This window comes from Sceloporus undulatus, chromosome 1 (genome assembly GCF_019175285.1).
Source record: "Sceloporus undulatus isolate JIND9_A2432 ecotype Alabama chromosome 1, SceUnd_v1.1, whole genome shotgun sequence".
In the NCBI taxonomy this organism is placed as follows: Eukaryota; Metazoa; Chordata; class Lepidosauria; order Squamata; family Phrynosomatidae; genus Sceloporus; species Sceloporus undulatus.
Genome location: NC_056522.1, coordinates 258,084,097 through 258,101,580, shown reverse-complemented (window position 1 = coordinate 258,101,580; position 17,484 = coordinate 258,084,097). Strand labels below are relative to the sequence as shown.

At 43.9% G+C, this 17,484-nt stretch overlaps 1 protein-coding gene across 8 annotated transcripts in view; it reads left to right on the top strand.

Annotated features, from left to right (window-relative positions):
* SYT7 (synaptotagmin 7) overlaps positions 1–17,484 on the top strand; it is a 335,723-nt gene that overhangs the window by 244,035 nt on the left and 74,204 nt on the right. For 2 of the 8 annotated variants that reach the window (XM_042470253.1, XM_042470245.1), the window contains exons 4-6: positions 6,247–6,378; positions 7,562–7,777; positions 17,083–17,457. The exons of 1 other annotated variant lie outside the window; for it this stretch is intronic. In XM_042470253.1, coding sequence (XP_042326187.1) covers positions 6,247–6,378; positions 7,562–7,777; positions 17,083–17,457 — 723 coding nt within the window. The remainder of the gene's footprint in view (positions 1–6,246; positions 6,379–7,561; positions 7,778–17,082; positions 17,458–17,484) is intronic. 5 more of the 8 variants (XM_042470258.1, XM_042470268.1, XM_042470287.1 and 2 more) reach the window with 5 other exon arrangements.

Below are 17,484 nucleotides of genomic sequence, written 5' to 3'. Positions count from 1 at the left end.
CCAACATTCACACACCAGTGCTTTCCCTGTATTACCCTGAGATTATGCCCTGTTTAAGTAATATTGCCCTCTTTGTATTGCCCTCACTGTCTTCCTAGTGAAAGTAATCTCTGAACTTCTAGATACATCACTGCATCCCAAGACTCCAGTCCTAACCTTTAATAACCTTTTTGTCCCCTGTTGCTTCTCACTTGTCCTCTCTTAACACCCTCACCCTCAGCACCTACTACTACTACTACTACTACTACTGCTGCTGCTTCATTAGTGAGGAGGCACACAGTTCACCTAATCACTCTCCTACAGTATGTTCAGATGTATTTCTAGTTAAACTATAGCAGTTATTTCTTAATTTGTACCTAACCCTATAAATTAGCATGTGCAATTTTTGCAGATCTCTACCCTTTTTTCTCCTCCATCTTTCCTGTTTTCCTCCTCTCTTTCTTTAGCAGACTGCTTTCTCTGAACACATCTCTGTATTTCAGACTTATTCCCCTTTCTTATACCTGTGACATAAACAGTTGCAGACACCCAAGTAATCAGTTCCATACTATAATGTTTGCTTATTGGCAACTATGCATTCTTGATATACACACATCAGAATAAGAGCTCAGTTATATCAGAACAAGCATTAAGTCCCCTCCTGGAATAGCAGTTTATATCTTTCTCAGGGACTTTATTTCAAGCCTACCCATGGCAGAAAGTTAGCAAAAGTCTCCTGGCCACTTATAGTGTGGACATGAGGTTTACAGTTAATTAACTACCCAAGGCTTATTTTTTATTCAGATTTCTAAACAAGACTATGCTCCCATGTTTTATATTACAGCTATCAGTTTGCTATTTCAGGCAAAATATATGGCCAACCACATAATCTGTTTTTGAAATATATAGGGCTTGACAGACAAGCGGCTCCATGTCGCCCATCTTTCCCCCTCATTGGTGCCGCAGCAGCTGCACCACATGGCACTGACACCCGCCCTAAAAAGAAGCTGACTGGAGCAGCTTCTTTTTAGGAGCACCATAATGGCGCTCATACACTCTGATGCCGCCACTTCCAGTGAGTGCTACAGTGGTACCTCGGGATACGAAATACCCAGGTTACGAAATTTTCGGGATACGAAAAAATCCCATAGGGAATTATTGTTTCGGGTTACGAATGTTTTTTCGGGTTACGAAAAAACTTTTGGTGCTTTTTTCGGCTTTTTCGCACGGAATCGCGGCTTTTCCCCATTAGCGCCTATGGCAATTCGGCTTACGAAGGCTTTTCGGGTTACGAAAGCGGCCGCGTTACGAATTAATTTCGTAACCCGAGGCACCACTGTATTTGGGCATGCGGACGCCCATGCATCATCGTCATGAACCCCACGTGGATAGGGCGCTGGCAAGATGGTGCACGGGCTCCACTAGAAGGGCTGGGCGTGTATGGACACCCAGACCTCCAGAGCCCTAAAATCGGCCCTATGATGGCACTTTTGGCTCTCTGTATTGGGCCATGGATATATATATTGCTCTCAAACTACTCTGAGGCTGCACCTACAATGCAGAAACAATGCAGTTTGACACCACTTTAATTGCCATGGCTCCATCCTATAGAACCCTGGGATTTGTAGTTTGTGAGGCACCAGCATTCTGGCAGAGAAGGCTAAAGACCTTGTGTGCTCACACAAAGAAATGGCTGGCTAATAAATTGTGCAGTATCATAGGCCTATAAAATACAACACAACAGTGGGACCAATTGTAAAAAGCATATTTGTTGATGTGACTTTGATTTAAACCCCCTTTCACTCTCTGCTGCCAGAAAAGTCTTCTCTAAGAGAAAACTGGGGTCTTAAACAGTTTCCTTAGGACTTTATCCAACACATTTCCCCCCCCCCCCCATTATGGGCAAGGAAAGGAGCCACTTGGGGCCACGCTAGTCCAAGAAAAAATGCATTTTACCACACCCCAAAGTGTCCTTAAAATGGCCCCATTCTGTCGCCCAGTGCCAAGCCATCCCCATTCACCTCAGCACTGAATGGGAGTGGCTTGGCACTGTGTCCGATAAGGTCCTTAGTCTCACCACCATTGTCTAATTTCTCCGCCTGATCTGGAAGGTTTGCACCTCCTGCTTTATCCTTGCCACCTTCAAAATGGAATTATATGGCCTGCAGTTCTCCAGAAATACTACCCCCCATTGCCTTACATACACAGTAGGAGCATCTGAATCAGGCATGGGAACTGTATGGCCCTCCAGTTGTTGTCAAACTGCAACTCCCAGCTTTCCTCACTACTGGTTTTGCTGGCTAAGGTTGGACTTCTGGAGGACTTCCCAGTTCTTACATCTGCTCTAGAACCTCTCTACAGAATCCCACTGTATTATCTTAAATGGGCTTCCATGTTTTCATTTTGTAACATTTTCTGGGAAATTTTAGGGTAAAGGCTATGGAGAAGAAGTGGGATAAATACTCTGAGCACCCACTCTAATATGTTTGGAGAATTACAAAACATCAGAAGAAAGACCTGGAACACTGACTTTTTAATTTAGTAGTGCACTAAGTCTGTTACCTAGCTTTTTTGAGTTATGCCTACTCTAAGCTTGTAACCTAACTCCTAGTTTGATACTAAGATAGTGTTACTTTGCTGTTCCTCTACCCCAATGTTTTTTTTAAAAAAAAATATTTCTGGTTTGTTGGCAGGAGTTGATTTTGAACAGCCAATTGAGCTGGACCTCTTCCAAGTAAATGCTTCCCTTCTTTTTCTCCTTGACAGGGGTTGGTTCAGGGCTGAACAAAAGTATAGTAAAGAAAACTTGCTGTCCAGTCTGATAACATGGGTACTGGAATTTAAGTTGCATTGATTTCAGTGCCTCGGATGTCCAAGTAAGTGGCACAAGACTGGAGCCTCACAGTACAAGTGTGTGCATATTTCTTTGAAAATAAGTCCTACTGTGTCCAATAAGAGTTACAGTTTAGTAAATACATTTTGGATTGCAACCTTAGTTGCCTAGTAATAGAATCAAAGCTTTATTTTAGAAAAGGTTTCCCCCACCTAGTGCCCTCCTGGCCATTGGCCATGTTAGCTGGAACTGGACAAAGACCTTGTTTACAGAAGGAATGTGGTGGGGAGGGACTTGTGATTGTGTAGCACATGAAATTTCTGTGCCAAATTGTGGGGTGCCACAAGACTTTAAGATAGCTGGCTTAATCCCCAAATGCACACCAATACAATTGCACCATTTCCACAGTTTGAAAATGGATCTTCATACATCTGCTCCATTTTCTTCATACTACAGCAATAACATAGGGTGATTTGATATGATAACTACACATTGAAATGCATCACAGCAGGGTGACATTTCTTTATCATGTTCCCACAATTTTAGTTTTTCACTGATGTATTCCCATATGGTGAAACTGATATTTAATCTCATCTTCAGGAATGATTAAAAACTCACAGTTCCTGAGAGCATGATTAAGTATATCAGTTTCATAACATGACTGGTGTTTTGCCTTCCAATATGATCATACATGCTTGCCCTCAGTTTCTCTCTGCCATCTGCCTCTGTGGTTTGCAAAGTCAAATTTCCTACAGTAAAGGCTGTTTCAGAATATTGTCATTTGTTCCCTGGAGATCAGTGGTGAAGCTCTGTAGCTGGATCCCATGGGATGTGGTGGTGATTTGGTAAAAGAGTAGTCTCTCAAAATTGTGGATGTCCAGCATTTTTTATGCCTTGTATCTCCTCCTGTTGTGGGTACAAGGAAGCCCACTTTGGTGGTGATACTCATACAGGCAGACTGGTAACCTTCCATGTGCATTTATGTTTGTGCATGCATTTATCTGTGATTGTGCATAATAGGTAAGTAAATGATAGTGTGTATCTGTGTGTTCATATGTATATGTGTGTATGTAAATGTGTGTGCTTGTGTATAAATGTGTGTTGAATCCCTGCACATATGGGTCCATCAGTATCTTAGCTCTTTGTATAGTACTGGTTCCCACAGCTAAATTCCTTAGCCAAACCAGATGTATTGAAATCAAAATTACTTTCAACTCCAACATTACTTTCTTTGTTCCTAAATGTGTTACATTGATTCTTATCTCCCTGGTATGTTTTGAGCCTCGAAGACTGCATATATTCTGTCTCACTGGTGGCTATCGATGATTATGCCTGATGGAGTGCCAAGACCACCACTAAAGCAACAGCACCAAGGCTTTCTTTCTACAGAGCCAGAAGCCAGAGGAAGAGCTCCAGATGAGAATGTGAACAGCTGTGACCTGATCCATGTGCTATGAAACTGCATCACTGTTCCTTCCCACAGTCTCATGACAGTCTTACTAGAGGCCACTGTGAGGCCTTTGACCCCAAAGCAGGGGGCACAGAAGGAAGGTGGCAGGCAGGCTGAGATGCAGTGGTGGAGAGGCTGGCTGCTTCACTTCCTCACAACATTGTTCTTCATGTTCCCCATCTCTGCCCTCTGTAAATGGGTCCAGAGGTCCTGGGTGAAATACAGCTGCCCTTTGTCCCAGGCTTTTCTTCTCCCTCTCCATATCTGTCTCAAGAGGCTGGTGAGAAGGCTTTTCATCCATGAGCCAGAGAAGGGCAAGGACAGTTAATGAGCAGTAAAAGGGCTGAGTGCAGGCATGTAGCCTGGAAGGAATGTTTGATGTCTCTAATAATTTTGCCAGAAAAGCACTTGACTTCAAAAGGCCATTGTTGTCACAGATCTTGTGTGCTACGAATCAAGTGCAGGGGAACTGCTGGGGCTTCTCTAAAATCATGTGGGGATGTTTTAGTCAGGCTCTAGCCAATCACACAGAACAGTGGTATGACCTATTTAGAGAACATTTTGTTGCTCACTGCCTCCAAATTGAGGCAGATCACTCCACCCTGGCTCTTCTTTCTGCACAACTGAGCAGAAGAGCAATGCAGCCATGCTGTGCCCTCAGCCTGGGATGGGCATACATAGTTATCTTTATTATTACTGCCCCTCCTGTTCCAGAGCAATTTCCCTGGCAGGCACTGGAATAAGTTTCAGAGACCAAGAACTTGCTCTGTTTAGTGATGATCTTAAATTTTGAGTCACTGCTATGACCTGTGAGCAAAGGCACATCCAAAGATATACATCCCATGGCCTTGTCTCTTTCTCATCATCGTCCAGAGGCAGCAAGTGGTTTCTGTATCCAGAGTTTGGTGAATCTGCACTAGATTTTATTCCATCCTGCATTTAAAGGAGCTATACAAGGTCTTAAATCCTATATCGAAAATAGGTCCAGAACTTAGGATAGCTCTTGTAAAGTCTGAATGCAATTAAACTAGAACTGATCCATCACACTCCTGACATGGAAGCCTCTAACTGCTCCTCACCACACCACTATCTTTGGTATGCACTTGGTGGAGATAATCTTTGTGACAATCTACTCCAGATTGTCACTGGAATAGTTTGGGCAGTCTCTCTCCAGAATCCCTTACCCACATTTCATTGCTGGTTGAGATCTTGCTGCTTCTATCTGTTTCCCCACCCACACGACAACATACATCTTATCTCAGGCACATATTCTGCACAGAAACTTGAAATAAGCTTCATTCTCCTTGCAAAAGCAGTAAATCCAGCTGATATTTAGGGACTGGGACAGAAAGTCCTACTTATTTTTAAAACTGTGCTGTCATTGTGTCAAGTGCTCTTGCAGTCCTTCTCCAGAGAAGTTCCATATTAGGTGGATGGGACAAGAATGGGAAAAGAGGGCAGTGGTGGGGGTTTTCTTTTATTCATTTAGAAATAGCTAGTTGCATGTAAAACACCCATTATTCTTCTCAAGAGATGAAGTGGAGCTGTGAAAAGGCAAGGGGCAGGACCACCTGACATTTCTTTAACCTGTATTTCATCTTCTCTCTATTTCTATCTGTTCATCTACCCATCTATCTATTTCTGTCTATCTCTTCTTTTCTTTCTTTGTCACTCAGTCTTTCCTTGCCAGCTTTTGGAGGTACCTGCTCCTGTCTTTCTCCAGTTCTAACTCCTGTTCACACCTGTCCCTCTATGTGTGCGTGTGCATGCGTGTGTGTGTGTGTGTGTGTCTGTGATATATATCTGGGTGTGAGGCACAGAGCTTACCTTCCACAGGAGGAAGAATCACCACTCTAACTTTGCTCTCGTTCATATGGGTTTGGTTTTTTTTTTCTCCTTCCTCCCCTTGCAGAAATTTAGAGTCTCTCTCTTTGTATTTCCCTTTTTTTCTCTTTCTTTCTCCCCTCATCACCGGCTGATCTAGTGATCTAGACAGAGACTTTTGGAATAACAATGACAACACAGTGCAACAGAAATGGAGCTCCTACCCTCCCAAGGAGTTTATACTAAACATATCACCTTACGCCCCATACGGTGATCCACGACTTTCCCTCAAGTGAGTCTCTCTTTAACTGATTTGATCATATAGAGTGAGTATATGCACACCTTACTTCCACTTCCCCCTTCCTGCTTTCCTTTTCACCCTCCTTTTCTTCCCTACTTCACTCCCTTCCCACAGACTCCACCCCTTCCCCATGGGCATAAGTCCATGGAGACGAGCAACCCCTCCTGCCTTCCCTTCTTCTTGCCCTCTCCCCTTTCCCACCCTTTCATCCAGTGGTTCACACCTACTGGCATGTGCACTAGTACTTTACTATGTACTTTACTGGTAGGAAGTCTGTCTGATATTCTGGGTTCCCTCTGCTACTTCCTGTGGTTCAAATCCTTGTCCTCAATAGAAACAGAAATGTTAATCTGGATCAGGCCAGTGACTACTGCCACTGGGCTGGACATCACAACTTCAGTTCTTGGGTTTGGGGCTCATAAATCCATGGTGATTTCATCCCACCAAAAAGGCAGCAGTGGCAGGCCCTGGCCAACACAGGGAAGCCCTTGTAGAGCCTGACCAGAATGCACTGAAGTCCTGTTGTCTTGGAGGAGAGGAGTGGCTTCAGCTTTCATCCTGTCAGGCTGGTATGGTGCTCCCAATGAGTTGAGAACCATTGCCTTGAAGCAGCTTATTAAGAAAGGCTGGCCCCTCTCCCTTCCTCCCCCTTGATCCCCTTGGCTCTCCTCCCCTTCACCTGCCAGCCCATCTCCCTTCTCTGCAGCACAGGATGGGGTTGCCCGTTTTTGGTCACCCTCTCAGCGTGTTCTCTGCATCTGCACTGTGTGGTGATGGTGGTAGTAGTGGTGGTAAGCTCTTTCACTAACATGGCTTTCTTCTCCCCTTTGCCTGCACAGTGCCTCTCCTAATGGTATTATCCATTGTCCAACCCTTCGTTGTCTTTGGAGTAAAGTAACTTTGGCTGCCATCATAACTCACAGCCAAGCCAGGGCTGCCTGCTGTCTTTGCCTGGGACAAAGGTTTTCCTTGGCCCTTTCTTTTGCAGTGCTGATGTCTCTCTTTCTCTCTGTCTGTCTGTCTGTCCCTTGTCTGTCTCTCTCTCTTTTCTTTCTTTGTCTGTCTCTCTCTGACTCCCTATCCTTCCCTCTTTCTCTTCTCCTCCTCTTTGCTTGGCCTCCTTCTCTTGGCCACTTGCCGCTGCCCACCCGACCCCTCTCTTGACGGGCCTTAGTGGCTCATTGCTGTCAGGTGCAAAGCTGGCCGCCTCGGCCACATCAGGGCTGGCAGGGGGGCGAGAAGGACGCCATGGGGAGAGACCACAGCTCCGAGAGGACGGCATGAAGAGCAGCGTGTCTGCCCACAGCGAGCCCAGCATTGGGAAGGCGGGGAGAGGCCGATGGCAAATGGTGCAGAGCCATCTAGCAGCAGGGAAGCTCAGCTTATCCAAGTGAGTGAGTGAGTGAGTGAGCAAATGAATGAATGAATAAACAAGCACACTTTGCTGGATTGGACTGGCCTGGACCTCTGGCCCAGAAGGCACTACAGCAAGGGGGAGGTGGGAGCCTGTGTACTTCTTTTACTTTCAGGATAGGGTCATGAAGAACACAGACAGGAAAGTATAGGTTGTCAGTGTGAAACCCCAATGGAGTGGTTAACTGTGTGGTGGGATGACAAGGAATGTCTTAGGAGCTGAGTTGGAAGACTGCATTAAAAACAGTCACACACATACACAGAGTAATTTTATTGAGAAATAATCCAAAATACATGCAAGAATCATTTGAAACAGAATTTCACTAATAGCAAAGTACAAATCTTGCCAGCAAACTTACAGAGTAAAGGGAAAAAATTGGGGGGGGGGGGGGAATCAGAGGTTAAAAGCTCAAAAGAACACTATTTCTGAGTAGGGTGTTTATGTAAAACATTGGAGCTTGTTGCCATTATGTGTCAGGCTAAAGGTCTCTCCAGCTATAACTATAACCATCTTCAGCAATGGGCACTAATAGCAGTGGATGACTTCCATGTCAGTGGGGTGATACATCCCCTCTCTGTTACAGTATGATCTTTAAAATAGCTATCCAAGATGTTGAACCTGTTTTAGGGATAGTGTCTTTCCATTGTTCCTTCAAAGTTCACATTAAAACTTTGAATTCATTTTGCACCCACTGACATGGAAGCCACTTTTGGTCACATGCTTCAGAATAAACATACAGTGAATAACAGGGCGATTTGAAAGAGCACTTTCCATGTATGTAATTCTGAAGTGCAATTCATCTCAGCCCTTTTTTGTAGCTGTAGAAGTCAGTAGTATCCTGAGCAGGGAGGTATTCAGTAGTAGGGTTGTCTTCTGATAGCTTGCCAGATCTAATTGTAAACTAGTTCTTGTTGTTTTTGACTCCTGTGTATGAGCATTCCATTGTGGCTTCTCAAAAATATCTGTAGCTGAAGGAAATGGCTAGTAGTCCATTTGTTGAGCTACCAAGGGCCTACCCTGTTGAAATCTATTGTTATGTTATGTCCTTAGCCAGGTTAATGACCTGCACTGTGGATCTGAGGGCTCATTCTGACTATGATTTAAAGCAAATTGCCATTCAGTTGATATGATCACCGTTGCCATTTGAAACCGATTCTGATCCTAGCAAGATCGGTTTCAGTTGTGATGAAGCAAGGCAAACTCAAAAACCCCAGTCTTTACTGACACTAGTTCTTTGGTGGTTCTTTTTGAAAGAATTGATACCAGAACATGTTCAACAAGTGGGAACAATGGATCTGAATTGCATCATTCTGGAGGGGAGGAACTAATGGCAGAGGGGTGTTTACCATCTCTCCTCAATTTTTGGTAGATCCACCATCCCCCCCCCCTCAGCGCTGCCTTGTGGTGTGACCTATGGGTACATTTTTTTTAGAAAAAAATTCATAGAAGATTTGATTCATTGATTTTGCAACTACAAAAAGTCTATAAATACCATGGAGCCCTTTGAGAGTTTTAGCACTTGCTCCTGAGCACCTCTTTGGGGGAAGCACCTCCTGAGTGATGCCCAGCCAAGAGGCCCAGTGTCTGCCAGCGCCCTCTCACCACCCAGAGGCTGGGCTGCCACTTATGTCACTGATGAAGCATAGATGATTGACATGCATTTGGAAGTGGTGCAAACTAATGGGTATGGCAATCGTGCCAAAAAAGAAGCGATTACAAGGACATAATGAAAAGATCCACTTTCATAGTGGGAATGATGGACCTTTTGGAATCGATTTATAAACATGGAGTGAAGGCGAATCCCAAACTGGTTTAAATGTAAGTAGGAATGAGCCCTGCGTTAAAGCTACAGTCTGAGCATGTCCCATGACTCACACTGAGTGTGCAAAGCAGTGGCAATGACAAGAAATGGGAAGACTAGAACAGCCTCCACTCACCTTACCCTCTTCCTCTGTGTTATCATATGGATTGGGACCAAAGGGAATGGGCAAGTGATAGTGTGGAGGTGTGAAAGTGTATGAAAAGTCAGAGACCAAGGCCATAAGGGAGGGACACTGGGGGCACTTCGGGCCAGATTGTCAAAAGTCAGTTCAGTGGCTCCAGGCCATTCACTGGCCAGTGGCCCAGCACAGGAAGAAAATGTGTTTTCTTCTTAATTTTCCAGTTTTGCCTGCCTTTATAATCAATATTTTGTGTGTTGCTTGAGTAACTTAAGTCAAAATGCATGGTATCACAGCCATTGAAGTCACAGATTTTTGTACTGCTGTCTCTTCTGCTTTGATTTGGTTTTGTACTAATCCTAGACTAGGTCACATATGTGTAGAGAAAAGATCCTATTTTTGGAATTGCTCCAGGGCCCTAAGCACTTTAATCTGGCCTTGGGGGGGCTTTCCTGAAAGGAGTGGGCTCTCATAATGGGTGCATCTAGAGAAAACAACAAATGAAGCAAAACTGCTGTTTCTCCCCAATTCAGATGCAGTGCCAATGTTCCATGGCAAAAGCAATTGGAATATTTGGCTATGTGTGTTGCTGTGGTGAAAACAGTGAACAAAGACTGGGCTAAGGTGATGCAAGTGTGTTTATTAGAGATATTTATGTGATGCTTCAGATTGCCAACAATTATCTGTTTTACTGACCCTGAGTAAAAACTATTTTATGTCAAAAAAACCAGTGGAGGTGGGGGCAGGTGAAGTGTGTGTGAGATGCCTATAAATATCAAAGCTGACAACTAGGTTTTGCTGTTGGTGCCAAAGCTAACTTGCCATTCTATACTCTGACTGCTCCCATGACTCACCAGAACCCAATCTGTTTGTGCGAAGGCATTAGATACTGTGCTCTTCCCTCCATCATCTGCTTTTGCTAAGCACCACAGCATTTTTTAAAAATAAAAACCAAATGGACAACTGCTAGTGGCAATCTTCAGAGTGATATCTACAAATTCAAGTCTCAGAGCAAAGTTTGTCAAACCATATACCCCTGTTTCCAGAAACTGTTCTTTCACAATTCTGCAAACTGCTGACAGCTCATAACAATGAAACAAGACAGTACACTCAAGGTGGAATACATGGGTCTCCCTTATAGGTGCTGACCAAAGCCAGGTATGCTTAGCTTTAGCAAAGAGTTTACATCATGTGCCCTGGAACCATATTCTTTTCTCTTTTTTTAGGGAATGGAGTGACCACCATCTCTGGGGCAGCCTCTTCCCCACATGACCTTCCATTTTTACTAGGAAGTGAGAAAAGAGCATCTACACATAATGCATGCACTCTCTTCACTTGTTCTAATTAACATACATAGATTGGGAGGGGTCTATACCCAGGATTTTATTTGCTGGCTAAATGATAGATGGCAGGGACTGCAACATGGTAAGACATGGAAAGGGGGCATTGGTGCTGCCATAATGGCAAGGACAGGAGCAAAGATTGTCCCAGTCAGGAGATATAAAGCTGACCCATGGGTTCCTTTGGTGCTCAGGAATTGAAAGGGCATATGTATCCTGACTTTTGCCTATGTCCCCACCATCAATATGGCTTTTGCCTATGTCCCCACCATCAATACCAACATCACTATATCCTTGTTTTAAAAAAGTGACTCACCAACAGGATTCCAATACTCCAGCTCACATGAAAAACTTTGGAAATTTATCTCTTTGGAGTACAACTCCACAAATCCCCTCAATAGCCAGTGGCAATGCTGTTTGGGGGATTCTGGCAGTCGTCACAGTAAGTTTTCCAAGATGTGATCTCTTGCACTCGGAGAAGCCCAGAATATCCTAAAAGAACTAGTGCTGATATACAGCTACAAAATGTGACATAAAATATACATTTCAGCAGGAAGAAGATTTCATATGGTAGAACATTTCAGATACCCATATAACAGAAACTGATTAAAGTTTTCTCCCAGGGCCCACCCAGTCCCACTATACAGGGTGCACGTATACCAGTAGATTTACTACCCTGGCCTATTCTTCACAAAAACTTGCAGAATATCTGCTCCACATATTTCAAAACAGAATGAAAGAGAAAAAAACAGACATTCCAAATGTTATCTAGCAATCCTGTAGAGAACGCAAAAGATAGTTAAGGCTAAGAGCATTTGTTCAGGCAGCTAATGAAAGCATACAACCACATATCCATTTTTTTAACATTTAAAATAAGCCCTAGGTTTTGCTGTGTTTCTTGATTAAATAATGTTTCCAGTGGAGTAAACCTATCTGTCCTATGTCCTTCGTCAGTACAAAGAGTCTTGTGCCCAGATTGTCCCTGTATCTCTGGCATGTGTGTCTTTGTGATAGAGTGCTACTTTGCTTTGTCTGTCTGGCTGAGATAGCCCTTCTTTGTCCGCTTGCACAGTGGCCCTGCGTGGTGAGAACTGGAAGTGGGATAAGGTACTACCCGCAGATATACTAGCAGGCCAGGTGTGGCTGGTACAGCCCCTACAGCACTGGGACTGCTTCCCACACAGCAATTACCCTTGATAGAAATTTATATATTCTACTGGTCTAGAGGAACCAATTTTAGTTTCCTGTGACTGAGAGGTTGAAAATTGGACTAATTTAGAATTTGATAGAAAACTGAAATGAGGTTACTGCATGTGGAGAAAGCAGTGGCTGGGAAAGGCCCTTTCCTGCCTTATGCCTGACACAGCAGGTGGACTGGGCTTAGGGGCTCAGTGCATGATCTGTAAGCAGCCTCCTTGGTTGTAAGTGTATGCCTGAATACACTTGAATATAGAAAAATGGGGAGGGGGTAGAGATGGGCTCTGCTTATGCAGATTTTTTTTTAACAATCCCCCTCCTCTCTTACTCTCTCTCTCTCTCTCTCTTTCTCTTTCTCTTTCTCTTTCTCAATCTCTCTCAGTCTCTCTCTCTCCTACTCTTTTTCTGCATTATTCAAAAAGTTCCAACTACTTTGCCATTGTAAGCCTCTGGCATCAGCATTTTTCCTGCTTCTGGTAAAGTTGGCTTTCAGACCAGGCCAGCAGCAAGTAAGGGGTACTAGAACCCTTCTGCTATGAGGCCCTGGCTTCCATGCTTCCTTAGTTAAGAATCTTGACTTTTTACACAAATTGGCCTGTGAGTAGCCTGTGGCTACCAGCCCCATCTGGCTGCTGCTCTAGAGAGTCCTGTCTAGTGCTCATCCCTTGGGAAGAATCAATGAGATTGGTGGGCTGATGAGCCAGCTGTGGACCACTCTCCTGTCACATGTCCATCTGTATGCCTCAGTGATTGGTCATCTCTGTCTGAGACTGTGGCCAGCCTTGTCCTTCTGGAGTTCACCCAAAGGTGGTCTTCATAATTTTAACAGTTATGCCTTCAGTAGCTTGCTTTCTCAGCTACCACATCATACCCCATTCTATGTTCCTTCCATGCCCCATCCAGTACACTCATTCCTCATCTCTAAGTTTATTTGTAAACAGGGCTGTTCATGAATTTAAAATTTTAAAAAAACCAAACCTCTGAAGACCAAAAGGGAGGGAAATCAAATTCTTTATTATGGAAATAGAAATAGGATCTGTATTCTAAATAAATTACAAAGTGTGCAAATTTGTCCTCTGTCGTGAAACTGAACACTGCAGTTCCTGCAAGATTTAGAATCTGGGCTACAAGAGATATTTGAGCAAATGAAAGCTTGCTTTAGGTAATTAAGAGGTAATGGGGAAATAATGGGAGGTCTTAAGGGGGAGATAGCCCACCGTGCAAGGCTTTCCCCCCAGTAAGGCCAATGAGCTTTTAATTCTAATAATACAAATATAAGGTCCTCTAAATAAATGAAGGAGGGGTATAGGCCCGTAGCGGAGTATGTCCAATGTATGCAGTAGATCCCTGCACAGCTGTTGTGAGTTAGTGGGTGCAATACTAAGCTAGGTGGATCAATGGGGAGACCAGTATAAGACAGCTTTCAATCTTCCTGTTTTTTTCCAACAATCTAAATCATTGCCTATCCATTTCACATCAAATGTTGCAAGTGCAGACATAACTGAAAATGTACAGCCCTGGCTATGCCCAACCCCCTGCTGCCCTACCTTAACCTACCTGCATGCTTCGTCCTGTTTGGTTGGTTGTTTTTCTTTTTCCCATTCGACAATATAAAGATACATGCCTGTTCTGTTGTCTTTGGCTGAATGGTTAGCTATTACCTGCATTATATGTCTGGATAATGTGCTCAGCCACTTCCTCTGTGTGGTTAGCTGTGAGGCTCTATGTCATGTCTTTTGATAGTTATCTGCACTTTGTGCATTGTCTTTTGAGCCAGATGTTCTGTCTTGTGTCTCACTGTCCACAGGCTAATGATCACAAAAGGTCCCTCTCTCTCATGTAGAAATATTTAGCCATTTTACATTTTACATATTACATATATTACTAGATCTTGGAAAATGTCCTATTCAGAGTTTAACACCCTGATTTCTGAGGGATTCCAGGATGTAGGCATTTCCAAGCTCTGTATGTTACATCCTTTCCCAGTTAATGCCTCTGTCCTTTCAGCTAAGAGCCTCGCTACACATGGTACACAAATGTGGATATTAGAGGCTCGCTACCATTTTTATGTTTTGGAAGGAATTCATGGCATATGAAGAGCAGAGTGTGGGTGTGCTCAACTATTTCCCTGCCTGACACTTTATTGTTCTATTTTGCCTCCACAAGAGGCATTTGCAGTCCATGGGATGACAGTTTACTTACTTATTTATTGTAAGCTGCTTTGAGTCCCATTTGAGAGAAAGATGGAATATAAATTAAATAAATAAATAAAGTAATGTGCCCCCATTTTCTTCCCTTACACTCTCTAATTCCAAAGTTACAGACAGCATCTGGATTCCATGCAAATGTTTATGTGTCACATGTACTGAGAGTGTTACATGCATTTGAATAGTTGCATTTTCAAGGTATATACTTAATACAGTAAGTGCATGTATAGCAGCAGTCAACAAGCAGTGGCTGCAGTTCCTTGCTAAAAAAAAAGGTAAAGGAGAAAACCAGATGTATTCTTTTGCAGTATGCACATGGTTCCCAATAGATAAATTCTGTAAGGACCATGGAGGAAACTGGTGGCAGCTATTCTGATCCTGGAGATATGTTGGACTGGTAGCAAATGTTAGAGATATCACCCCAACAAGCCCAATCATATCTGTAAGCAGGTGATTCTTACATCACAGACTTACACCTTCAAACACTGGTTATATGAGACAATCAAGAAGGAAGCAAAATCACATTGAAGTAGAGAAATGGTTGCAGGGATGTAGCTACAGTGGGGACAAAATGAGGGTATGACCCTCCTAAATAAGTATTCTGCTCTGCACATGAAATTTCTCTATAAGCTTTTTGTGGGTTTTTCTCTATAGTTGGCAAATTTCTAGCATTCCAAAGAACAAGATACTGAAAAATCATTCTCACCTTACCTATTACATTTGCTGTGTTTATAGTAACTTTGCCTTGGTTCCTTGGTGCTTCAGATGCTCATCTGAAGTTTTACTGCAGTGTTTGAAATCTGGGGACTGAAGGAAAAAATTGTCTGAAGGGAAGAATTCTTATTTGGAGGGAGCAATGGCCTCATCACCCTTCCCACCCCCAAGCAAGACAGCTGGTTGCAGAAGTAACATGCTGAAACTCTCTCTCTCTCTCTTTCTCTCTCACACATACACTACACACAGACACACAAACTGCTGCACAATCTTTCTCACAAATTCTTCTTTCCTAATTTCATATTTGAGACTAAAGTTAAGGCCAAATACGAGAAAAATGCCTAGGAGGAGGTAGAAGTGGGAAGATTGGTTGTGTGGTATGGGGCAAGCAGAGGGTGGAGGAAAAATTCAACACCTCCTTACCACCCCCTTTTCTTCATTTGAAATCCTATGTATACATACATGTGCATGTGCCTACACACAGACACACGTGCACACACACACACACACACACACACACAGCTTTTTGGCAATCTCTCATGTCTAAAGGCACAGGTCAACAACCACCCTCAAATCTAGGCCTTTTCTCCAGCAGCTTCCCAAATGTCAATGACAATTGGCTTTCCATTCAAAGGAAGGCAATAAGCTGTTTTTTCAGGACTATAAACACTAAGAGGTCACCTGTGCCTGGTCTAGCAAATGCCAAGCCTACTAACATGATCTGTACATGTTGCCTTAGTTCCAGGGTTTCTTGGTTGGTTAATGGGCAGGCTTCTGTGGCGTTTTGCCCTGCATGACATGCAAAACAAGCAATAACAACCGCAGCTGAAGTTTGCCATGTAGTGGCATGGAAAACTACATCAGTTGCATCTCTGGCTCTCATACAGTTTTTAATGGGACAGAAATCTGCCCAGAAAAGGTGACACACATAGGAGTTTATCAAACAGGAGGAATTTCTCTTAAATTCAAATGACAAGAAAGTGGGGCCAGAACGCATTCACTTAAAGTCGCTAGTTTAGCGCAATTATATGAATGTGCATTGCATTCGAACTCACTTCCTATTGCCCGAAAATAGCATGCCATTGCCCAAATTTGCATGTGGCAGTCTATCACACAATAACATGAATCCACATGATTGCATTTGGACTGACTTCCCATTGCCTGAATGTGTGTGTAGTGGGCTATCATGCAATAATGTTAAACCCCATGATTGTGTTCAGATTGCCATTGGATTATACTTCCAATTTCCCTTGTCTGATAAACTCCATAATTGTATAACAGAAGACAATACTACCTAAACTCAAGATAGAAATAGAGGTGCCACAACCCTACTAAGAGTTTTGAGGGAGGAGATGCAACTCTGGTACATGCTATAATCCACTTTGGTAAGATGCGCTGATTCCAACCCATTCAGTGGAGAAAGTGGTTCTTGGGCATGCCATGTATCACACAGGCGGCAGCAGCAGCAGAAGGAGGAGGACAGGCACCAGGGGATTTTGCCTTCACAAAGCAGCCTAATTAGTTCTAAAAGGGGGGTTGGCATTCCATGTTCTCCTTACTAGATAAGGAGAAGAGAAAAAGGAGAAAGAAGTCACTTCACAAGCGGTTCCACATGCTAAACCCAAGGACTGGAGATCATCTGTAGGTCGAAGAAGACAAAATCAAAACAGCATGTCCACAGGGCAGGGGCTGGATGCTGCTCGAGAAGCAGAGGTGGGGCTGCAACCCCCCAAGATGGTCTGTGGCTTCCGAAGGTGCCTGGCAGAGAGAGTGCTGTGTTGGGGCATCTTCTCTCTAACTCTCTGCTTTTCCTTCCTCCAATTTTGTCCCTTTACCTTCTTCTCCTCCTTTTTCTCCTTTCCCTTGCCCTTCACCTCCCTAAGTTTTGAGGATTCCACCTTGTCCACAGCCACTACCCTTGAGTATATCCCCACCTCAGCAGGAGACCCGAAATGCCAGCGCCCACGTACCCTGTTGCGCCAGCAGAGTCTCCAACAGCCACTCAGCCAACACCAGAAACCCAACCACAGCCAGCCCACCACCAGCCAGAGCCTGGGTCACCTCCAGTCCCACACCAGCCACTCTTCCACCACAGCCAGTGGCAACCCCCGGGGCTGTCGGAGTGGGCAGTCACGGCAAGGGACCACCGCTGGCTCCAAGCAAAGAACAGCTGGCAGCCGTAGCCGCTCCAACCCAGGGAGCTGGGACCACATGGTGGGGCAGATTCGGAACCGAGGCTTGGATATGAAGTCTTTCCTGTAAGTTTTTTCTAACTCTTTTTACTT